Raw genomic sequence first — 22,651 nt, forward strand, 5'->3', positions numbered from 1 at the left:
TGTATGTCTTCATCTGGCTACTTATCCATATCATTTAGAATATCCATTATAATAAGCCAGTAAATTTAAGAAAGTGTTTCCCTGAGTTCTATTAGGCACTCCAGCAAATTTACGGGGCATGAACACAGGATCATGTCTTTCCACTATGTCTTCAGAGTGTAATACGTGGAAAATATAGGAAAGAGGGGTATTTAATGGAAGGGAACAATTGCTGGTATGAGCTCTCTAGAGGGCAATTTTACAGTGTATTTCAAAAGCTTTAATAATAATATTCATTCTCATTCTCTCTCTCTCTCTCTCTCTCTCTCTCTCTCTCTCTCTCTCTCTCTCCCAGAAATTCCCCTTCTATCATTTGAATTTAAAGAAATAATCATTGCCTGGGGGTGCACACTGCAATCCCTGCTACTTGGGAGGCTGAGGCAGGATCATAACAAGTTCAAGGCCAGCATGGGATACTTAGTGAGACCTTGTCTCAAAATAAATGAAAAAGGGTTGGGGGTGCAGCTCAGTAACACAGTGCTTTCCTAGCATATGTAAGGTCCTGAGAAGGAAGGAGGGGAATGAAGGGGAAGGGAAGAAGGGGAAATAGAGGGAAGGAGGGAAGAAAGAGAGGGAGGGAAGAAAAAAAGGAAGAGAGGGAAAGAGGGCGGAAAGGAGGAAAAAGAAAGAATCATAGATCTATGTAAGAAGGTATACTTGTAAGGATGTTAACTATAATACTGCATATAAAAACAAATAACTGAATATACCCTAAAAGTCCCAAAATAACTGGGCAAACATCCTATATAGACAATGAAATTCTGTTCATTTTAAAAAACAATGTTGTAGAAAGAGAGCTAATGACAAGTAAAACTGTTTACTGTTTAAAGGGAAAAAAAATCAGTACACATATATTGTATTTAAATTTTTTTATTAAGAAAAAAAGTGTATCTATGCATAGAAGAGGCTGGAAAACTATCTCACAAAACATTAACAATGCTTTTAGAAGCTATTTCTTTCTTTCTTTTTTTTTTTGGTACTAGGGATTGAATCCAGGCTTTATCCACTGATCCACATCCCCAGCCTTTTTAAAAATATTTTTTATTTAGAGACAGGGTCTTGCTGAATTGCTTATGGCCTCACTAAGTTGCTGAGGCTGGCTTTGAACTTATGATCCTCCTGCCTCAGTCTCCTGAGTCACTGGTATTACAGGCATGCACCATCATGCCCAGCTAGAAGCTATTTCTTGAAGGTAGATAACGGGTGACTTGTTTTCTTTTACCTTTCTGTATTTTCTAATTTTTCTTCAATGAATACATATAACTTTCTAGATAAATTAATTTGGGGTGGAAAGTGAGAATCCGATGATTTTTTAAATTTTTTAAAAATTAGGAACCTAATTGGGTTTGTTTGTTTTTCTTTCTTTTTCTTCTACTTTGTGATTCTAATTATACATAACAGATTTCATTTTGATAACTGTATAAGCATAAAATATATATTATTCTAGTTAGGTTTTTTTCCAAAAAAAATATGTCTAGGGCAGGAATTTAATTCAGTAGTAGAGTACTTGCATATGTAAGGCCCTGGGTTCAATCCCAGCATAGCAAAAAAACAAAACCACCCATATGAAATGTTTTAAGTTCTATGTGTTCCTGTTTTATTATTTTTAAATCAGGAAAGTATTGCCTACCTCACTGACTTTAAGGAGTAAATTAATTAACAGAAGTAAAGCTCTTAAAAATGCCTTATATATAATAAACATCCAGTAATAATTACTACTATTATTTTGAACTACTAGACATCTTCACAAAATGTACATAATCTAAATATCCCAAAATACTGTAACTGTATGTCTGTTCAAAACATCTTCTTGCTTCTACACTTAATGTACTAGAAGTATCCTGTTTCCCAAAGGATCCACTTACTCGATGAAGATAATTGTCATAATGCACTATTTCTCTTTCTCCCTCCCCATCCAAAATATTGTCAAACACCTAGCTCTGAAATATTAAGTGTTATCTCTCACTAGGTGGTGGTTATCTTGGCTTTTTATGGAAGTATCAAAAATTCACTTATTTTTAATATGTGTCCCTGGCTTCTAGGAAAATGCCTTTCATACATTCTTGAATGTATGTATGTATGCACCCATGTTACATATATACGTTTTATGCACACATATACACACAGAGTAGCTTACAATTTCGCCTTGATTATAACATTTTAGAAGTATATAAAGAATACCATGCTAGCCAGGAGATCAATTTTTCTAGTAGAACTTGGAAATGTGTATATATTTCATCTGATTAATTTCAATGCTATTGTATTTGTGGGAAATCTAGAATGCCTACACAATAATCATAGGAGGATAAATTGGCACAACTTTTTTATAAGCATATTTTTTAAGAGTCAAAGTTTTCATTGAATTTTCTTAAAATAAATTTTCTGTTGAAAATTTACAACAGAAACAAAAGGCAAATTGATTTGTACAATGATATTCATTATTCTCTATAAAGGAGGTAAAATAGAAAAGTATCTAAACAGTGAATTACAAATTTGAAACTTCACTGGACTACTGCAGAGCAATTTCAGTTATTACTATTACATGGTGATTAAAGCAAAATCAATAAATGCTTTTATATGTAAAAACTATGAGAATTGCAATTATATAAAAATGTGTATTTACATAAATACTAAAAATACAACTGAATTTTATACTCTAGTAATTTCTGATATTGAAACAAACGTTTTATACAAAGTAGTTTAAAACTGCACAAAACATACAATTATAAAATAAGATGTCAACAACATTTCAAAATGGTAAGTACCTTTGTGTAAACTTCAAATATGGTGTATAGTCTATTACAGCAGGGAAGTTGCCATCTAATCCTTGTCCTTTCAGGCAGAAGCTAAGACGATAAACAATAAATATTTCATATTAATACATAAATATTAAATCAAAGTTAAGTATTACAAATAAGAGACATTTCTTTTATCAAACTTATTATAAATACCTAAAAAAAATACTCTACCTTCAATACAATGACAAAGCATTGTACAAGTTAATACCTGTTATATAATTTATCAAGTAGCAACAGTAAAGTTCTTAAACTCTCTGTATTTGACAATATCTTTGTCTTCAGGCTTTCAACATGTCACTAGAGAATTTTCAAATGAGGATTTGCTTTTCACATTCAGATATAAACTCTCCGGTGACAATGTATATTCCTTAAAAAGATCTGATTAGTTAGAAAACAAAGAGTTTCTGAAACTATCCAAATGGTGAAAAAGCTTAGATCTTAGACCTACAAAGGATGCTGAAAGTCCTCCATTCAATTCTTTTGAAATCATAAACAAGAAAAAGATTAGATGACTTACTGAAAGTTATACTGAGGAGTTTCATAGAGGCAATAAAGGAAATTCTGATCTTTCAGTTACCCAACTGAGTAATTTTTACTTTTATATGATGCACATATAAAAATATAACACAAAAGGTGTTTGGTTTTATTATTACTATTATTAGAAGAAAAAAGTGCATCTTCGAGAAAGATAAATAGGAATGTGTAGATGTAAGTTGATCTGCAAAGGGAAAAAAAATCATCTATAAACTCCCATTTTCCAAAGATTTAAGCCAGGCCAACAACCTGTCATATAAAAAGTTAACATTCTTAAAAGGCCCAAAAAGATAATCTTCCTGCTCCACCATCATATTCATTCTAAGAAAGTGAACTAATTAACTGAATACTTGTTTATTACAAGTACAAATAGAGAAAAATTGGACTTCTTTTATGTCAAATATTTGGAAAAGAGTGATTTACTAGAAAAAGAAAATGGCAGAATTATTTTTTAATTCAAGACTTAAAAGACATTTCAGTCTCTAATTGACAAACACTTTAATGTGTCTAGTATAAGTTGAATACTTGAGAATTAGAATACAGTGCTTTTTAAAGTTTTCTACAATCTAGACTTTATCTAATTCAGACACTGTCTCCCCCATAACTAAGTGAAAAACCTCCAATGTATAACTACCTTCAAGTATGCTTAATGTCTGCAAAGCAAATCTTAACATCTGCTGGATGATTTGTTTACAAATTTGCCTAGTATTCCTTTGAGAAATTCCAAGCATGATTTGTAACCTCATTATAAAAACAGTGGGAATGAATTTAGTGATATAGTATCTATGAAAGCGCTGAGAGTGCTTGAAAGAATGTGCCATGTTAATCCTGAACATGTGTAAATGGGATGTACATGGCTTTGATCAAATATAAAAGTGTATGAAGGAAAAACCAAGTCATTTCAGTCTTATTTTGTTAATACTCTTGAATTTTCAAATGATATGTATATTTCAATAAAAATATAATGCTTTCTTCATTTGTGTCTTTGAGTTTTCTTGAAGACAAACTTTGATTTAAAATATACATAAAATCTGGGCTTGATTAAAAAAATATAAAAAGATGATTCCAAGCATCTAGAAAGCACAATGACCATTTTTAGTATTTCGTCTTAATCTGAAACAATTTTATTTGTTGATAATAAAAGAAAAAATTAACAATATTATTTGATATTCTAAATATATAACACAAGAAATGTAAGATACCCAAGATATCCTGCCAGAATTTTTCTTCCTTTGAGACTACATTTAATGTATTTATTTTCATTTTAAAAGAGTAGCTGAAAAATACTAAGATTTGAGCTCTCCCCTCAGTGCTAGTTGGGGACTGGCTTAGGGGGTATAGTCTATAAACTTTCATTTGTCCAAGTTAGAAGGCAAGTCTGTCAGCTCTTAAAATTTGAGAATGTCTCTTTTCTAAGAGCAAACTCATTTGGAAAACTAATGGATTTGAAAGGGAACAACATGAACCAAATATCAACTGTGTGTTTTACTTAGAAAATTGAAAGAAAAAATCGTAAGTAGAAACTCTCATGAGGTAATTTAAAAACTGAATTCAGTTAGTTAAATATTAAGTACCTGAAATCAATAGCATTGAGTCCAAGCAGCATGCCAGCAAGCATATTTGCTTCTTCACCCAAGACAATTGCTCCGTCTTCATAAAATCTCCTAAAAAATGAAGTGAGTCAATATATAAATATTAAAAGTTGGTTAAAGGCTGATCTAGAGAATCAGAGTCCAAAATAAAGAGCACATTTTTTAAAATTCACATATATAAATACAAATAATTTATACTTATATATATGTATATGTTTATATATGTGTGTGTATACACACACACACACACACTCACACAACACACATGCATACTTCCATACTTGAAGCTACAGACAAAAAACAAAACAAAAAATCACCTGTCACCATAATAAAAAGCATTCTCCCCAAGTGTTTAAACTGTTAAAAACAGTTCACAAAAGTGAGGCTGGGGATGAAGCTTAGAGGCAGAGCACTTCCTAGCATATATAAGGCTGTGGGTTCTATCTTCTGCAACACACACACACACACACACACACAAATCCCTAAAATGACTCTTTCAGTGGGTCTAGAGTTCCCAGAACTTTTCCCTAATAGTGAAGCAATATTAATGTAAAGTGAAATGTTGATAAATCCAGGGTCATTTATACTGTATTGACACTAGTTCTGTTATTAAAACAAAACTAATTTTGTTTTTCTGTAATCCTAAGGGTTACTGACTAAATGAAGAACTTGGAAGGTGTGCTCATTATGAATTTATGTTAACCTTAATACTGTGATACTAACAGAACAGATGGGCTACCAAGGTGGCTACATATAAAAAAGAAACTACCCAACATTCCTTAATAAAAATATAAATATGTATCTGTCATTACTAATTCCTATAAAGCCTTCTGTTTTTATTAACAGTTGTTTTTAAAATTATTTGAAAAATACTATAACAGGACCCAAGTTATTTTTCCACAAAAGAATGTAAGATCACCAAATTTTCTTCTTTTGAAAAAAAGCACTATATAAAAATTAGTTTATGTTCAGTAACCCGGGATTGTTACACTGTTTTATGTATTTATATTGAATATAGACCGTGACTATACCAGTCTATTAATTAAAATAAAAACATTTTAGTAAATGAAATGTTTTGCTCTTTTCACTATTCATGGGTTCTTAAAGGCTGCAAAAAGATTCTAATATGCTCATAATCCCACCATTAATTTTGAATAGTTGTTCACAGTTTGCTAATTACTGTTATAAACATATCATTTGATACCTGAAAAAAAAATCCCACAAAGTAAATGACAAGCAATCATCATTAGCTTCCAATATACCACCAAGGGAAGTATGAGGTTAAAACAATTTGCACAAGCTCATATTAATGAACTGCTTGAGGAAACAATCCAATTCTCCCAGACTATTACTTGTAAAGTCAAAATACTTAAAGAAAATTTAACCTATGTTATGGTTCATATGGAATTTTACATGAATTAAAAGTATGAAGAGGAAAATAAGAGACAACTATTTACTCTCTGACACATGGAAGGCTGCAAACAAATATGTCAGAGAACAGTCTTGGAGTAAATGCTTTCTGTTTCCTTGGACATATTGGGAGTTGCTTTTACTGATTTACACAAAAAAATAAAACTTCTTGTATAACAAAGATCAGTAAAATAAATGGAAAAGTTTCTAGACATTCAGTTGAAAGGTTCTACAAAAAGATAAAAGATATTTAGACAAATACATGTATCTTAGATTTTTTTTTTTTTTTGGTTCTCACCCCAATGGCTAATTTACCTGTTGGCAGAATATAGTACAGATCCCTGGAAGGACTATGCTTCCAAAAGTTCTAGGACACCCTTTCTACGGGATGTATTCTTTAGAAAAGAATTCTTTTTTTTTTTTTAACTGGGAATTACCCATCACTCTTGCCTTTCTTATATAAGAAAAGACCTATTTTTTTTATTCCCCATCTTGAACCCACCATAGTTTAAAATTACATTCTAAGAGTCAGTAAAAACTATTCTTGTTTGTTTCCTAATGTCAACATTTCATTAAGAATCACTGAAGAATACTAAAAACAAAACAATCAAAAAACTGTTTCATAGATTTTTTTTAAAGTCTAAAGTTCTGTTATATTTGTATATACATAATACTGTTTTAATGAGCCTTTTGGGAGGGATCTTTAGTTTTCCTCATTAGTAAAATGTGTTAATTTTTAAGTTGATGATTTTTTAACAATAAATGAAATACTTCATGTATGTGAAATTAATAGTTCTACTCAAATGAAAATTAACTCAAGCATAACACTCCACAGGCCTGACTTAATAGAATAACAAAAGAGGAGAGAGGAGGTGAGGAAATATGGAAGAGGAAGGGTCAATTAAAGAGGACTGTCTGTTATATCTGAACTTTCTCATTTACTAATATGGGCTAAGACAAAAGAATTTTTCAGAAAATATACTTCCAATGTGAAATAACATACTTAAAAAGTAATTCCATATTTAAAAGAATACGGAATTGAACTAATGTGAAAAGATAACATTTCTATCATTTCATTGAAGACTTAAGTCATTCATGCGTATTAAAGAGGCAGAAACTATTTGGAAACATTAATTTTTTACTCTCAATAAAACTAACAATAATTTTTTATTGAAAATCACTTTTAAAGACTTCAAAAGATTTTGAAATTTCAACCTTCTCACTTTATCTCATAGAAAGACTGGAATGCTAATAAGGTTTGTTTATATAAATAAAGTTATGTGGTACATAAACCAAGAGTAAACCTTGAAATGACTAATCCAATAAGGTATAAACTAAAAAAATCCTTTCTTTTTTTTAAAAATATTTTTTGTTCTAAAGAAAATATTTTTATGAGAAGCTAACCAAAACAGTATACTGAATTCCAAGAACATATTATAAATATTGAAAGTACCCAAGTAAAAAATATGTAAAACTTTCATTTAAATACTTATATATTGTTAGATGATATTAAATATAATTCTGTATTTTAGAAGCTATTATTTCTTAAATTATAAGTAACTATTTGGTAGTGCAATCTGAAAGAAATATCTTCCATTTTTAATAGTTATAAAATTTCCATTTATTTTTTTCCATTGATTATAAAAGTATTATTAATAACTAGGAAAGTACTTAAAGTCCTTATGAAATAATATGTTTTTATCTTATTTTTTTTTTTGATTTTTTTTTATTGGTTGTTAAAAACATTATAAAGCTCTTGACATATCATATTTCATACATTAGATTCAAGTTGGTTATGAACTCCCAATTTTACCCCAAATACAGATTGCAGAATCACATCGGTTACACATCCACATTTTTACATAATGCCCTATTAGTAACTGTTGTATTCTGCTACCTTTCCTATCCTCTACCATCCCCCCTCCCTCCCCTCCCATCTTCTCTCTCTACCCCATCCACTGTAATTCATATCTCTCCTTGTTTATTTTCCCATTCCCCTCACAACCTCTTATATGTAATTTTGTATAACAATGAGGGTCTCCCTCCATTACCATGCAATTTCCCTTTTCTCTCCCTTTCCATCCCACCTCATGTATCTGTTTAATGTTAATCTTTTCTTCCTGCTCTTCCTCCCTGCTCTGTTCTTAGTTGCTCTCATTATATCAAAGAAGACATTTGGTATTTGTTTTTTAGGGATTGGCTAGCTTCACTAAGCATAATCTGCTCTAGTGCCATCCATTTCCCTGCAAATTCTATGATTTTGTCATTTTTTTAGTGCTGCATAATACTCCATGGTGTATAAATGCCACATTTTTTTTATCCATTCATCTATTGAAGGGCATCTGGGTTGGTTCCACAGTCTAGCAATTGTGAATTGTGCTGCTATGAACATCGATGTAGCAGTATCCCTGTAGTACGCTCTTTTAAGGTCTTCAGGGAAAAGTCCAAGAAGGGCAATAGCTGGGTCAAATGGTGGTTCCATTCCCAGCTTTCCCAGGAATCTCCATACTGCTTTCCAGATTGGCCGCACCAGTTTGCAGTCCCACCAGCAATGTACAAGAGTACCCTTTTCCCCACATCCTCTCCAGCACTTGTTGTTGTTTGACTTCATAATGGCTGCCAATCTTACTGGAGTGAGATGGTATCTTAGGGTGGTTTTGATTTGCATTTCTCTGAGTGCTAGAGATGGTGAGCATTTTTTCATGTACTTGTTGATTGATTGTATGTCCTCCTCTGAGAAGTGTCTGTTCAGGTCTTTGGCCCATTTGTTGATTGGGTTATTTGTTTTCTTATTGTTTAATTTTTTGAGTTCTTTGTATACTCTGGATATTAGGGCTCTATCTGAAGTGTGAGGAGTAAAAATTTGTTCCCATGATGTAGGCTCCCTATTTACCTCTTTTATTGTTTCTCTTGCTGAGAGAAAACTTTTCAGTTTAAGTAAGTCCCATTTGTTGATTTTTGTTATCAACTTTTGTGCTATGGGTGTCCTATTAAGGAATTTGGAGCCCGACCCTACAATATGTAGATCGGCGCCAACTTTTTCTTCTATCAGACGCAGAGTCTCTGATTTGATATCTAGCTCCTTGATCCACTTTGAGTTAACTTTTGTGCATGGCGAGAGGAGGGGATTCAGTTTCATTTTGTTGCATATGGATTTCCAGTTTTCCCAGCACCATTTGTTGAAGATGCTATCCTCCCTCCATTGCATGCTTTTAGCTCCTTTATCAAATATAAGATAGTTGTAGCTTTGTGGATTAGTCTCTGTGTCCTCTATTCTGTACCATTGGTCCACCCTCCTGTTTTGTTACCAGTACCATGCTGTTTTTGTTACTATTGCTCTGTAATATAGTTTTAAGTCTGGTATCGCTATACCGCCTGATTCGCACTTCCTGCTTAGAATTGCTTTTGCTATTCTGGGTCTTTTATTTTTCTATATGAATTTCATGATTGCTTTCTCTATTTCTACAAGAAATGCCGTTGGGATTTTGATTGGCATTGCATTAAACCTATAGAGAACTTTTGGTAATATCGCCATTTTGATGATGTTAGTTCTGCCTATCCATGAACAGGGTATATTTTTCCATCTTCTAAGATCTTCTTCTACTTCTCTTTTTAGGGTTTTGTAGTTTTCATTATATAAATCTTTCACCTCTTTTGTTAGGTTGATTCCCAAGTATTTTATTTTTTTTGAGGATATTGTGAATGGAGTGTTTTTCCTCATTTCCGTTTCAGAAGTTTTGTCGCTGATATACAGAAATGCCTTTGATTTATGCGTGTTGATTTTATATCCTGCCACTTTGCTGAATTCATTTATTAGTTCTAGTAGTTTTTTTGTAGACCCTTTTGGGTCTTCTAGGTATAGAATCATGTCATCTGCAAATAGTGATAATTTAAGTTCTTCCTTTCCTATTTTTATGCCTTTAATTTCTTTCGTCTGTCTAATTGCTCTGGCCAGTGTTTCGAGAACTATATTGAATAGAAGTGGTGATAGAGGGCATCCCTGTCTTGTTCCAGATTTTAGGGGGAATGCCTTCAATTTTTCTCCATTGAGAATGATGCTAGCCTGAGGCTTAGCATAGATAGCTTTTACAATGTCGAGGTAAGTTCCTGTTATCCCTAGTTTTTCTCATGTTTTGAACATAAAGGGATGCTGTACTTTGTCGAATGCTTTTTCTGCGTCTATTGAGATGATCATATGGTTCTTATTTTTAAGTCTATTGATGTGGTGAATAACATTTATTGATTTCCGTATATTGAACCATCCTTGCATCCCAGGGATGAATCCTACTTGATCATGGTGCACAATTTTTTTGATGTGCCTTTGTATCCGATTCGCCAGAATTTTATTGAGAATTTTTGCATCTAGGTTCATCAGAGATATTGGTCTGTAGTTTTCTTTCTTTGAGGTGTCTTTGTCTGGTTTCGGAATCAGGGTGATGTTGGCCTCATAGAATGAATTTGGCAGAGCTCCTTCTTTTTCTATTTCCTGAAATAACTTGAAAAGTATTGGTATTAATTCTTCCTTAAAGGTTTTGTAAAACTCTGCTGTATACCCATCCGGTCCTGGGCTTTTCTTGGTTGGAAGTCTTTTGATTGCTTCTTCTATTTCATCTATTGTTATTGGTCTGTTTAAGTTGTGAGTATCCTCCTGACTCAGTCTGGGCAAATCATATGACTTAAGGAATTTATCAATGTCTTCACTATCTTCTATTTTATTGGAATATAGGTTTTCAAAATAATTTCTAATTGTCTTCTGTATTTCTGTAGTGTCTGTTGTGATATTGCCTTTTTCATCCCATATGTTAGTGATTTGAGTTCTCTCTCTTCTTCTCTTTGTTAGCATGGCTAAGGGTCTGTCGATCTTATTTATTTTTTCAAAGAACCAACTTTTAGTTTTGTTAATTTTTTCAATAGTTTCTTTTGTTTCAATTTCGTTGATTTCCGCTCTGATTTTGATTATTTCTTGCCTTCTGCTACATTTGCTGTTGTTTTGCTCTTCCTTTTCTAGGGCTTTGAGGTGAAGTGTGAGCTCATTTATTTGTTGGTTTTTCCTTTTTTTGAGGAATGACCTCCAAGCGATGAATTTCCCTCTTAAGACTGCTTTCATTGTGTCCCATAGATTCCGATATGTTGTGTCTGTATTTTCATTTATTTCTAAGAATTTTTTTATTTCTTCCTTTATGTCTTCTGTAACCCATTGATCATTCAGTAACATATTGTTCATTTTCCATGTGATGTAGGATTTTTCCTTCCTTCTTTTATCATTGATTTCCAGTTTCATTCCATTATGATCAGATAAAATGCATGGTATTATCTCCACCCCTGTATATTTACTGAGGGTTGCCCTATGGCATAATATATGGTCTATTTTTGAGGAGGATCCATGTGCTGCTGAGAAAAAGTATATCCACTTGATGATGGTTGATATATTCTATATATGTCAGTTAAGTCTAGGTTGTTGATTGTGATATTGAGATCTATAGTTTCTTTATTCAGCTTTTGTTTGGAGGATCTGTCCAATTGTGAGAGGTGTGTTGAAGTCACCCATAATTATTGTGTTGTGGTCTATTTGATTCTTGAACTTGAGGAGAATTTGTTTTATGAACGTCGCAGCACCATTATTTGGTGCATAAATATTGATAATTGTTATGTCTTGTTGGTGAATGGTTCCTTTTAACAGTATATAATGTCCTTCCTTATCCCTTTTGATTAATTTAGTCTTGAAGTCAGTTTTATTCGATATGAGGATGGCCACCCCTGCTTGCTTACGAGGACCGTGTGCGTGGTATATTTTTTCCCAACCTTTCACCTTCAGCCTGTGTATGTATTTTCCAATCAGATGTGTCTCCTGGAGGCAGCATATTGTTGGATTTGTTTCTTTAATCCATGTTACCAGCCTATGTCGCTTTATTGGAGAGCTTAAGCCATTAATGTTTAGAGTTACTATTGATATATGGTTTGTACTTCTAGCCATGTTTGATTATTTATCTTCTTTTTTTTTTTTTAATTTAGTTTGTTTCTCCATGGTTAGCTTTCCCCCCGCCCTCTGTCTTTATAGAGGCACTTCTCATTTTGCTCAAGATGCTTTGCAATGCTGGTTTTCTGGCTGCAAATTCTTTTAGCTTTTGTTTATCATGAAAGATTTTTATTTCGTTATCGTACCTGAAGCTTAATTTTGCTGGATACAGAATTCTTGGTTGGCATCCATTGTCTTTCAGTGTTTGAAATACGTTGTTCCAGGATCTTCTCGCTTTCAGCGTCTGTGATGAAAAATCTGTTGTTAACCTTATTGGTTTACCCCTGAATGTAATCTGCCTCCTTTCTCTTGTAGCTTTTAGTATTTTCTCTTTGTTCTGTATATTGGATATCTTCATAACAATGTGTCTTGGTGTTGGTCTACTGTGATTTTGTGTGCTCGGTGTCCTGTATGCATCTACAATTTGTATATCCGTTTCCTTTTTTATTTCTGGAAAGTTTTCTGTAATTATTTCTTTCAGCAGGTTACTCATTCCCTTGGTTTGAATCTCTGTACCTTCTTCTATCCCGATGACTCGTAGGTTTGGTTTCTTTATGTTATCCCATATCTCTTGGATGTTTTTCTCGTGGTTTTTAACCAGCCTTTCTGAGTTGGCTAGGCTCTTTTCAAGATGATATATTTTGTCTTCATTATCTGATGTTCTGGCTTCTACTTGCTCCACTCTGTTAGTGATACTCTCAATTGAGTTTTTAATTTGGTTTATCGTTTCCTTCATTTCTAGAATTATTGTTTGGTTTTTTTTTTATAATCTCAATCTCCTGATAAAGATGCTTAACTTCTTCTTTTATCTGTCTATGTAATTCATTTTCAAAGTGTTCTTTCACTGTTTGAATTTGCTGTCTCGTATCTTCTTTAAGGTTCCATTCCATCTGTCTAAGGTATTCCTTGAGTTCTTTATATGACCATTTTTCTGCTGACTCTAGGTCCTCCTGAATATTTAGGCTGTCCTTCATTGTTTGTACTCCTTTTCTTCCTTGCTTTTTTATGCTGCTCATGTTTCTTCTTGTTCTGTTTGACTGCTGAGTTACTGTTTACTCTTATAGATTTATTTGATGCTTGAGAGGAAAGATATTAGAAGGGAAGGGAAGAAGTCACTAAAGAGAATGAGAGTAGGCAGGTAGAATTCAAGGAAGGGGGAATAAGAAAATTGAAAAGACAAAAGAAACAAGAATAACAAAGATTAGATAGTAAAGAAAGAAAGAAAAGACAAAAAAAAATTTTTAACAAAAATAATAGTGATAATAAAAAATGAAAATTAAAATTTAAAAAAAATAAAAAAATTAAAAAAAATAGAAACATTGAAAAAAAGTTAAAGAACAACAACAAATAAAAATTGAAAATGAAAGAAAAAGAAGAGAAAAAAAAAGAAAAAGAAAAGAAAAAAAAATGATAATAATAATAATAATAATAAATGCAGTCCTAGAGTTCTATTAACTTCTCTTCCAGTAGGTGGAGCTGTGCCCACTGGGCCAAGCTTCTCCTCTCAATAGGTGGGAACCATTCACTGTGCAGCAGCTCCTTCTCCTAGACTGGGCGGGTCTCCAATCCTGAGTGTCTAGGGCCTTGTCTTGTGTTTCCTCAAGCCAGGCCATGCTCACCTGTGGCGCTCACCACAATACTGGCTACACGCCAGGTCTGCTGCTCCTGGGAGCCCTGTTTTCATGAACACCTGGGCTCACTCTCCCTGTTTGCCTCCCTCAGACCCTAAGTTTGTAGAGCTTGGGGCTGAGATCCCCCAGCGAATTTGCTTGCCCTCCTGTAGCCACGCCCCCGGTAGCTGGTGCAAGAGACCTCAGTTGTCAGCACTGGTGGGAGCGGTAGCCGGGAGTTCCGCGCCGCGAGTCCCGCGCCACTCCTGATTCCCTCGGTCTGGTTATTGCATTCACAGGAGAGCTGGGAGTGGCCCTTAAGTTTTCCCTGCTGTGTGGAGAGAGATGACTAGGGGATTACACACCTGTCGCGCTGGTTTCAATGCAGTTATCTCCTCCGCCCGTGACGCCATTTCTCTGCCATGGTGATATCCCATGCAAATGGTGACCGTTTGTTCCCTTTGCCGGGTGACCAATGCAACGGGTGGGTCCTGACTGTCTCTCCCAATCCCCGTTTCAGTCCTGTGGCCACTGCCTATGAAGGCTCGGTTGGCTTTTACCTCTGTAAGTTCCTAAGGGCCGGCCAATTATTTCAGCGGGATCGTTAGTGCTGAGTCACATGAAGCAGGCGAACCAGAGCTTAATTGCTTCCGATTCGGGCTCTGTGTGTGTGTTCTGAGGGGCCCAGCCTGTACACCCCAGATCCACATCAGCTCAGCATTGCCTAGTGATCCTGAGCAAACAGCATTTAGACAGTTTACGGCTCCCTATGCCCGCGCAGTTGAAGATGTCAGAGACTTGATCTCTCTGCGCCTGCCACCATGTTACATCTCCTCAATGCTATTCATGTTGCCCTTACAGCTTCCTGGTATAAGCAAGTTCTTGGGATTATACAAACTGCTGCTTCTGTTTCCAGTCCAGATTTCTAGAAATGAAACCCTGCCGCCGTCGCCTCCATCTCTGGGCCGCGCTCACGAGCGCCGCGCTTGTCTGCGACCGTAGCAGAGCCGCCCTGGCCTCCGCAGCTCTTCAGCCCGGTGCCCGGCCCCAGGGGCCCAAGCGGCTGCCGCCGCGGCTCTCCATCCCCCTCCTCCGGAGCACGGGTCCTCTGGCAGGGGGGTGCAGAACGACCCCAGAGCAGGCTCTGCCCGAAGGTGCAGCGGCGAACAGGCCACCGAGAAGGTCCAGCCTTCTGGAGGGCTGCAGTCCAGCCTTCGGAGGACAGGGCTCGGCACGCAGCCCAGCTCCAACCTCTAGGTGCGGCTGCCGGACAGTGTATACAGAGCCATCAAGACAGCAAGCAGAAAGCAAATGGCGGCTCCCGCGGAGTGGATTTTCGGCACAGAAACCACAGCCCCGCCAACAATCCCAATCCACAAACTCTCCCTGTATAAAAAATATTCAGAAAAAAAAAAAAAGGCGGGGCGCACTGAGCTTTCTTTGCCTCGGGTACTTACAATCCACTGTTGATTACACATTCAGCTTCTCCGCCTGGAGCGAAGCGAAAGCTGTTTTTTTCTTATCACATATAAATTAACTCTAATTGAAATATATTCCTACAATGCTGACTCATGCAATAAGATTATTTTAAGGCCTCTTGGCCTTAGAAATTATATTAACAAATATCCTTTGGGATGGAATTCAAGGTGAACAGTCAATATAGATTATGTTAATACCACACAATATCATGCCTCACATTTTCCTTTTTGAGAGTCAGAAGTTATTCTATACTCTGAAAATACAATATTAAATATGAGAGAACTTATAATGTCACAGAAAATTCATTATCAACCTTTTTGTTCTCTTCTCCAATTTAATCTCTATATAAGGAAATGTAAGAAAATTTCACTTATGACTTGCAAAACAGATGTTATATTGCATTCAAACTGAATCAGAATGAAAAACTACCCAAAATCTGAATATACAAAGGTCTTGCTAAGAATATGAGATACATTAATTATTTTATCAACAAATATATAATAAATTCCTACTATGTGATAAAATCTATGCTAGGTGTCATAGTTATAATGATGAACAAGCTAGACACAGTCTCTCTATGGAGCTTACAGTCTAGTAAATAGGCCACAAACAAAAGAAAATGATAATTACACATGATGACAACTAGTATAAAGTAAATAAATTGTTTTTCAAGGGAGGGATAAAACAAGATTCTTATTTGAAGAGACATTAAGAAAGGTATTCTTCAAATATTCAACTTGAAACCTTGGCTCATATAAGTCTGTTCACACAGGGTTTTGCAAGCCACATAACACTGATAATAACAGTGAATATTTATTGGTGGTTAAGGATAGCTATTACTGTTTTAAAGGAATTATCTCCTTTAACTTTGCCACTACATAGTTTTTTGTTTTTTTTTTTTTCAGAAAGATTAAGCAACTTGTCCAAGATTCCACAGTTAGAAAAAAGTGAAATCAGGATTTAATTCCAGAAAACATGACTGCAGAGCCTGCTGGCTAAGGTAATGGGGGAATCACTTCAGTGATTTAAGTGAGAATTGACAAGATTACTTTTACCTTTAAGACTGGCTGGAAGCTGCATGCAATTGAAAGGAAGCAAACTGGAAGCTTAGTTGGGAAGCCAGCAGGTTCAAGTGTGGGCAAGAGATAAAGGAGTCTGGATTACTTTAACAGGTAAAGGTAAATAGATTAAAAAAAGATTTTAGAGATAGATCAATAAGACTTTCTAATGGACTGATGATAGGAATTAATCAGTATGAATTTTAGATCATGGCTTGTTCAACCATGTATGAAGGCAGTTAAGTCATTTAATAAGAAGGGGTGAATAGTATTGCAGGAGAAAAAAAAATCAAGATAATCTTAGTTATCTACCTAGAGATTTAAAATGTGGTATCATGATATGGATAATGTTTAAAGTCAGGGGGATGGATGAAATTCCAGAGAGAATAGAGAAAAAAAAAATTTAATTAAGAAAAGCGCACAGTGCAAGACTGAGGCCAGAGAATACTGATATTTATCATTTGTAAAGAGAAAAGGACTGGAAACGAGATTGAGAGAGCAATTATAGCAGTGTGAGGAGAAGCCAAGGGATGTTATATAATTTGAAGGCAAAAGGTTTTTTTCAAGATAGAGGAAACAGTCAACTGATACTAAGAGTAGCTGGAAGATGCCATGCAATATATACAAAGAATTGTGCATTAAATAGTGTAGCTTATTGTTATTGATAGTCTTAAAAAAAGATCCTTGGTGGAATAGTGAGGGACAGAAGTCAGACAAGATGTACTCTAAAGAAATGCTGATGGTGTTTATAAGCACTTTTGAGAAGTTTAGTGATAGAGCAGAATAGGAAGGGAGCAATAGTGGAGGGAATGTGGGTTCAGTGGAGAATATTTTATTTTTCAGGTAGGAGATACCAGTGTATGTTCCACATGGGTGAGAATGATCCAACAATAGCAAAGAGATTGTGGATGAAAAAAGGGAAAGGTGACAACTAAAGGAAGAGGTGAATAAAGAGAGGATCCAGAAGAAAGTGGTCTGCCATAGAAGAGACCTTCATCACAATGAACAGAAACAAAAACAAACTGGTTAAGGTGTATAGTGGACAGCAATAAGGGCACTTATTTATGATAGGCTTGGTTTTCTAACTGAAGTATAAAGCAAGGGAATTGGTTGAGAATGAGGGTATAGGGGAGCTATCTCAGGTTTGCTAAGAAAGGATGTGGTATATAATATGGTCATTTTGGGGGAGTGGTAAAGCAGGACTACTAGAGAAACCAAGTAGGATTTCTGGGTACTCTTTAATGCACATTGATGTCTATGACATTGAATCTTAAGATCATTGTGAATTTTTATCATATAAAACATCACAAAATTATTAAAATAATTTTAATAATTCAAAAATTAATCTAAGCATACAAATCACAAAATTATTTTACTGTATCATATTTTATTTGATTTAATGTTTTATAATTAACCTCTTAGTATAAATTTTACCCATTTAGTGAATGATTACTTTGTACAAGGAACTGGTCAAGTACATTATCTAATTAAATGAATTATCAAATCTAATCATTAGAACTCCATGAAATAGGTATTAAAATTATTGTCATTTTATAGACAAAACCTGAAGCTTGGAGAAGGCAACTAATTTACTAGTTAACTCATGGAGATAGCAGAGAACTGATCTAGGATTCAAATCCAGGTCTATCTGAATTAAAGGCAGATAATTTTAAACCACTATATATACTCTTGTATCACAAAAAACTTGCCATTGTTCAGTCCTATGTATAAATGATAATAGACCTCTCAGGAAAAAATTTATGACTGGTTTAACTAATAACTTAAATGCTTGATAAATATGCATCTAAGAAAGCATGAATAGTTTTATGAATTAATCTCTTTTGAATAATAAATGCATCCCAAACTTGTTCATTTTCTTGAGCTGATTTTAAAACAATTTGACAAAGCATAGAGGACCTCTATAATACCATGAAAATTTATCCATTTGTGGGACTAGTAAAAGGGATTGTTATAGTTTGGATATGAGGTATCTCCCCAAAGTTTTTGTTAATGCAGGAATATTCAGAAGTTAAATAATTAGATTATGAGAGCTGTAGCCTAATCCTAGTTTGAATGGACTGACTGGGTGGTAACCTAGGTAGGTAGGGCCTGGCTGGAGGAGGTGAATCACTGCTTGTTGCTTTGGAAGGGTAGTCTTCCTATGGCCCTTTCCTCTCTCTCTCTCGCTCTCTCTAGGCTACCTGACCCTGCCATGAATTGAGTAGCTTTCCTCCATGAGGTCCTTCCCACATGATATGCTACCTCATCTCGGGCCCAGAGTAATAGATTCCTTATCTATGAACTGAGACCTCTGAAACTAAACCCCAAATAAACTTCCCCTCCTCTTAAGTTGTTCTTGTTGGAATTCTGGTCACAGTGACACAAAAGTTAACTGAAGCAGGGATATTATCAAACTTTTGACAGGAATAATGAAAATAATAGTATCATTTTGAAATATGTGTCAAGCACTGAAAAACACTCATATCATTTAACATTGTGATTCTATTCTTGAGACCTACATCAAAGCAATGACTCTGTAGAGGAAAAAAAAAACCTTCATGCAGATTATTTCATACTCACTGAAGCATTATTAATCATAGTGAGGAACCATATAATCAAACAAGCAACTAGAGGATAAAGTATATTAAGGGACATTAAATGTCATATTGTATAGCTATTAAATATTTATAGAAGTGATATAGTAAAAATTAACATGTAATGTGAAACAGAATTAAAAAGCAGAAATGTATAACAGAAGAAACAGCTCAATGAAGTCATTATTTTAAGAATATTTTCAACGAAAGGCTGAAAGGAAATATGTCACCTTTAATAATAGCTAATTTTAAGTACAGTCTAAGAATGATTATTTCTCTCCTTACGTTTTGGAAGGTCTGTGAATTTTCTCTATAAGGAGGATATTCTATATTTCATTTTTAAATGAAATTAACAGAATCAAATATAAACAGAAATCTTCATGTTAAATACAAATTAGATGAGACACTAAGTGGGAATTCACTACTTCATACGCCCAAAACTCTTCTTGCAAAACCTGTTCTTATAAAACTCAACAAAACTGACAGGAAATACCTGTCATTTTCCATTTGTCCTATTATCTGTCTATCACTGTGAATACTTACTCCCCAAGTAAAAGGAATTAGACTTAAAAGCTCCAGCCTCTAAGGTTTTCTTTCATCCATCCAAAATCAAATAAGCATTACACATGATCTAGACAAATAATTTTGAGAATAATTCCATGTTCTCATTTCTACATGATATCTAAAAAAAGTTAACTCATAGACTCATAGAGTAGAATGGGTTGAGAAAAAGAGAGGATTGGTGAGATGTCAGCCAATGGAAGTAAGTTTAAGAAATCTTTTATACAACATAGTGGATATAGGTATTAAATATTCTTAAAAATTTCTAGGAGATGCTTTAGGCAAATTCACCACAAAAAAGTATGTGAGCCTTTCCACATGTGTGTGTATATACATATACATATATACATATGTATATACATGTATTTCAAAAAGTATATGCTGTATACAAAAAGTACATACAATATTATCTGCCCACTTAAATAAGCAAATACAATGTTAAACACTAAAACACAAGAATATATCATTTCATGAAGAATTCTTTCAAAATTAAAAAAAAACTACTAAAGTCTGTTTGTGGTCAGATTTTAAACCAGCCCTAATCCTCATTTGTACTTCCTCAAGAAAACTGTTATATAAAGACCACCACTAAGGGAAACTATAGAAAACATATACTATATGTATACTATAGAAAACAAATACTGTTTTCCATTATTTGGTTACTGGTTTTACTTTAAAAGACAGCCTGAATAGAAACATCATTTATTATAGGGGAATGATTTCCTTAGGAAACAAAGTGAAGACTGGTCCATAGGAAAGGACTGATGACAGAGTTAATGTTAAGCTAATAAATTTAATCAGATATTAAAAGGAAAAAAAGGTCTTGTAGTGTTGTAGTAATAAGTTAATGAAAATACCAGATTCTAAGCAGCGATTTGAAAAGGGCAGTTACAATACATTTTACTGTTAGGTTACAGATCTGTATGGAAGGGCAGGAAGATTTTTCTTTATTATAGAAAAACACCAATGCATTCTGAAGTTTTTGTTTCCTTGTTACCAGGTATATGTGAATTATTATTGCTCAGATGCAAATTTAAAAACAAGTTTTGAAATATTTTTATTAAAAGAGCTTTCAGATATTTAATAAGATTTTTAATAGACTTTTATTGACAAAACAAAAAGACTGTAACTGAGAATTAATCAGAATTTTAAAAACTGAATTATTCTAAAGACAAACTTACATTTGAGATTTTATATTTTCTCATGGAATAGTGCAACTCATTTTCTTCCTTTCATTACAAAAACCTGTATTTTTTCATATCCCATATATGATTCAATAAACTTCAAATTTTTGTACACATCTGTTAAAAAGCTCAGTACACATACCATATAACTGATCCAAAGTACAATTCAATGATTTTTGGCATATGCACAGAATTGTGCAGCTGTCACATCAATCAATTATAACATATTTTCATTACCCCAAAATGAAACCATGTCCACATTATTAATCACACTATATTTCTCTCCAACCAATTCCTCCAGCATTATAAGTAATGCTGCTATGAACATATGTATAAATATTTTTTGTAAGCATGTTTTCAATTCTCTTGGAGATATGTAGATATACATACAGGGACATATACATACACCTAGGAGTCATATTCCAGGTCCCATGGTAGCTCAAAATTTAACCTTCATAAGAACTGCCAGATCATTTTTCAAAGTGGCTACACCATTTTACTTTCCCACTGGCAATGTATGAGGGATCCAATTTTTATATATTCTTATCAACATTTGTTATCACTTGATACTGAATATAGAAATCTCAGTTGATATGCAATAATATCACATTGTGGTTTGGGTTTTTATTTCCTTGATGGCTAATGATGTTGGGCTTCATTTTGGTATTTATTAGCCATCTGTATACCTTCACAGGAAAAATGTTTATTTATTCTTTGCCCATTTTTAAATAGGTTGTCTTTTTACTAATGACTTGAAAAAGTCCTATATATACATTCTACATACAGGTTCCGTATCATATTTTAAAAATCTTCTTCCACTCTGTAGGTCACCCACCTATTTATTTTCTTGATGGTTTTCTTTGAAGCATAAAGTGTTAAATTTTGATTCTGTCTAATTTATGTACTTATTTTCCTTTGTTCTCTATATTTTTGTATCATATTTAGGAAACTATTGCCTAATCCAAAGATTCACATCTATGTTTGTTTTTTTTTCTAGGAATTTTACATTTAATTGTTAACCTTTGGGATTTTTTGTATAGGCTATAAGGTAGCAGTTTAAAAGTAACCCTGAGTAATGTTTAGTTTTTCATGTTAATAGGGTTGCCTCGCTTTATTCATGGGAGATATGTTCTGAAGCCCTTGTATTCCTTAAACTGCAGATAATATCAAGCTTTATACAGATAGCCTCCAAGTCAGTGGTTTTACTTCTGATTTTTTGACTTAAGGATGTTGAGAAGCAATTTGTCTTCAATAGAAACTATACTTAAATTTTTGAATGACGATCTTTTCCTAGGCTAGCTCTTTGCAGTGCTGGCCCGTGGCAGTGAGCTGGAGCTCCCAGTAAGCGGTACAATCACATGGTTAACATATATAAAACAGATTTTGTGTCAAATGATTCTGTAAGTGTTCTGACAATGTTAAGGTGTGCTAGGCTAAGCTATAAAGATATTTCGTAGAATAAATGTATCAAATGCACTTTTGGACTTAGAACATTTTCAATTTATCACAAATTATTGGAACAAAATCCCATTGTAAGTTAAGAAGCAACTATATATATAGTCTTATATCCGATATGAACATGTCTACAGTAAAGTTTAATTAGTAAATTAGGCACAGTTAAGAGATTAAAAACAATAGTAGGACAAGTATTAACAATAGACTTTAACAAAAAAAAATTTTTTTAAATTTGTGAATTGTTTACTTCCAGAATTTTCCACTCAATATTTTTAGACTGAGAGTAACTGAAACCATGGAAAGCAAATTGCTGGATGTAGG

At 33.9% G+C, this 22,651-nt stretch overlaps 1 protein-coding gene across 2 annotated transcripts in view; it reads right to left on the reverse strand.

Moving 5' to 3' along the window:
* Positions 1-22,651, reverse strand: part of Rundc3b (RUN domain containing 3B) — a 152,361-nt gene that overhangs the window by 63,988 nt on the left and 65,722 nt on the right. For both annotated transcript variants that reach the window (XM_027956116.3, XM_027956115.3), the window contains exons 5-6: positions 4,946-5,035; positions 2,805-2,885 (exon numbers count right to left, since the gene is read on the reverse strand). In XM_027956116.3, the coding sequence (XP_027811917.1) occupies positions 2,805-2,885; positions 4,946-5,035 (171 nt within the window). The remainder of the gene's footprint in view (positions 1-2,804; positions 2,886-4,945; positions 5,036-22,651) is intronic.

The sequence above is a fragment of the Marmota flaviventris genome, chromosome 1, assembly GCF_047511675.1.
Source record: "Marmota flaviventris isolate mMarFla1 chromosome 1, mMarFla1.hap1, whole genome shotgun sequence".
Lineage (NCBI taxonomy): Eukaryota > Metazoa > Chordata > Mammalia > Rodentia > Sciuridae > Marmota > Marmota flaviventris.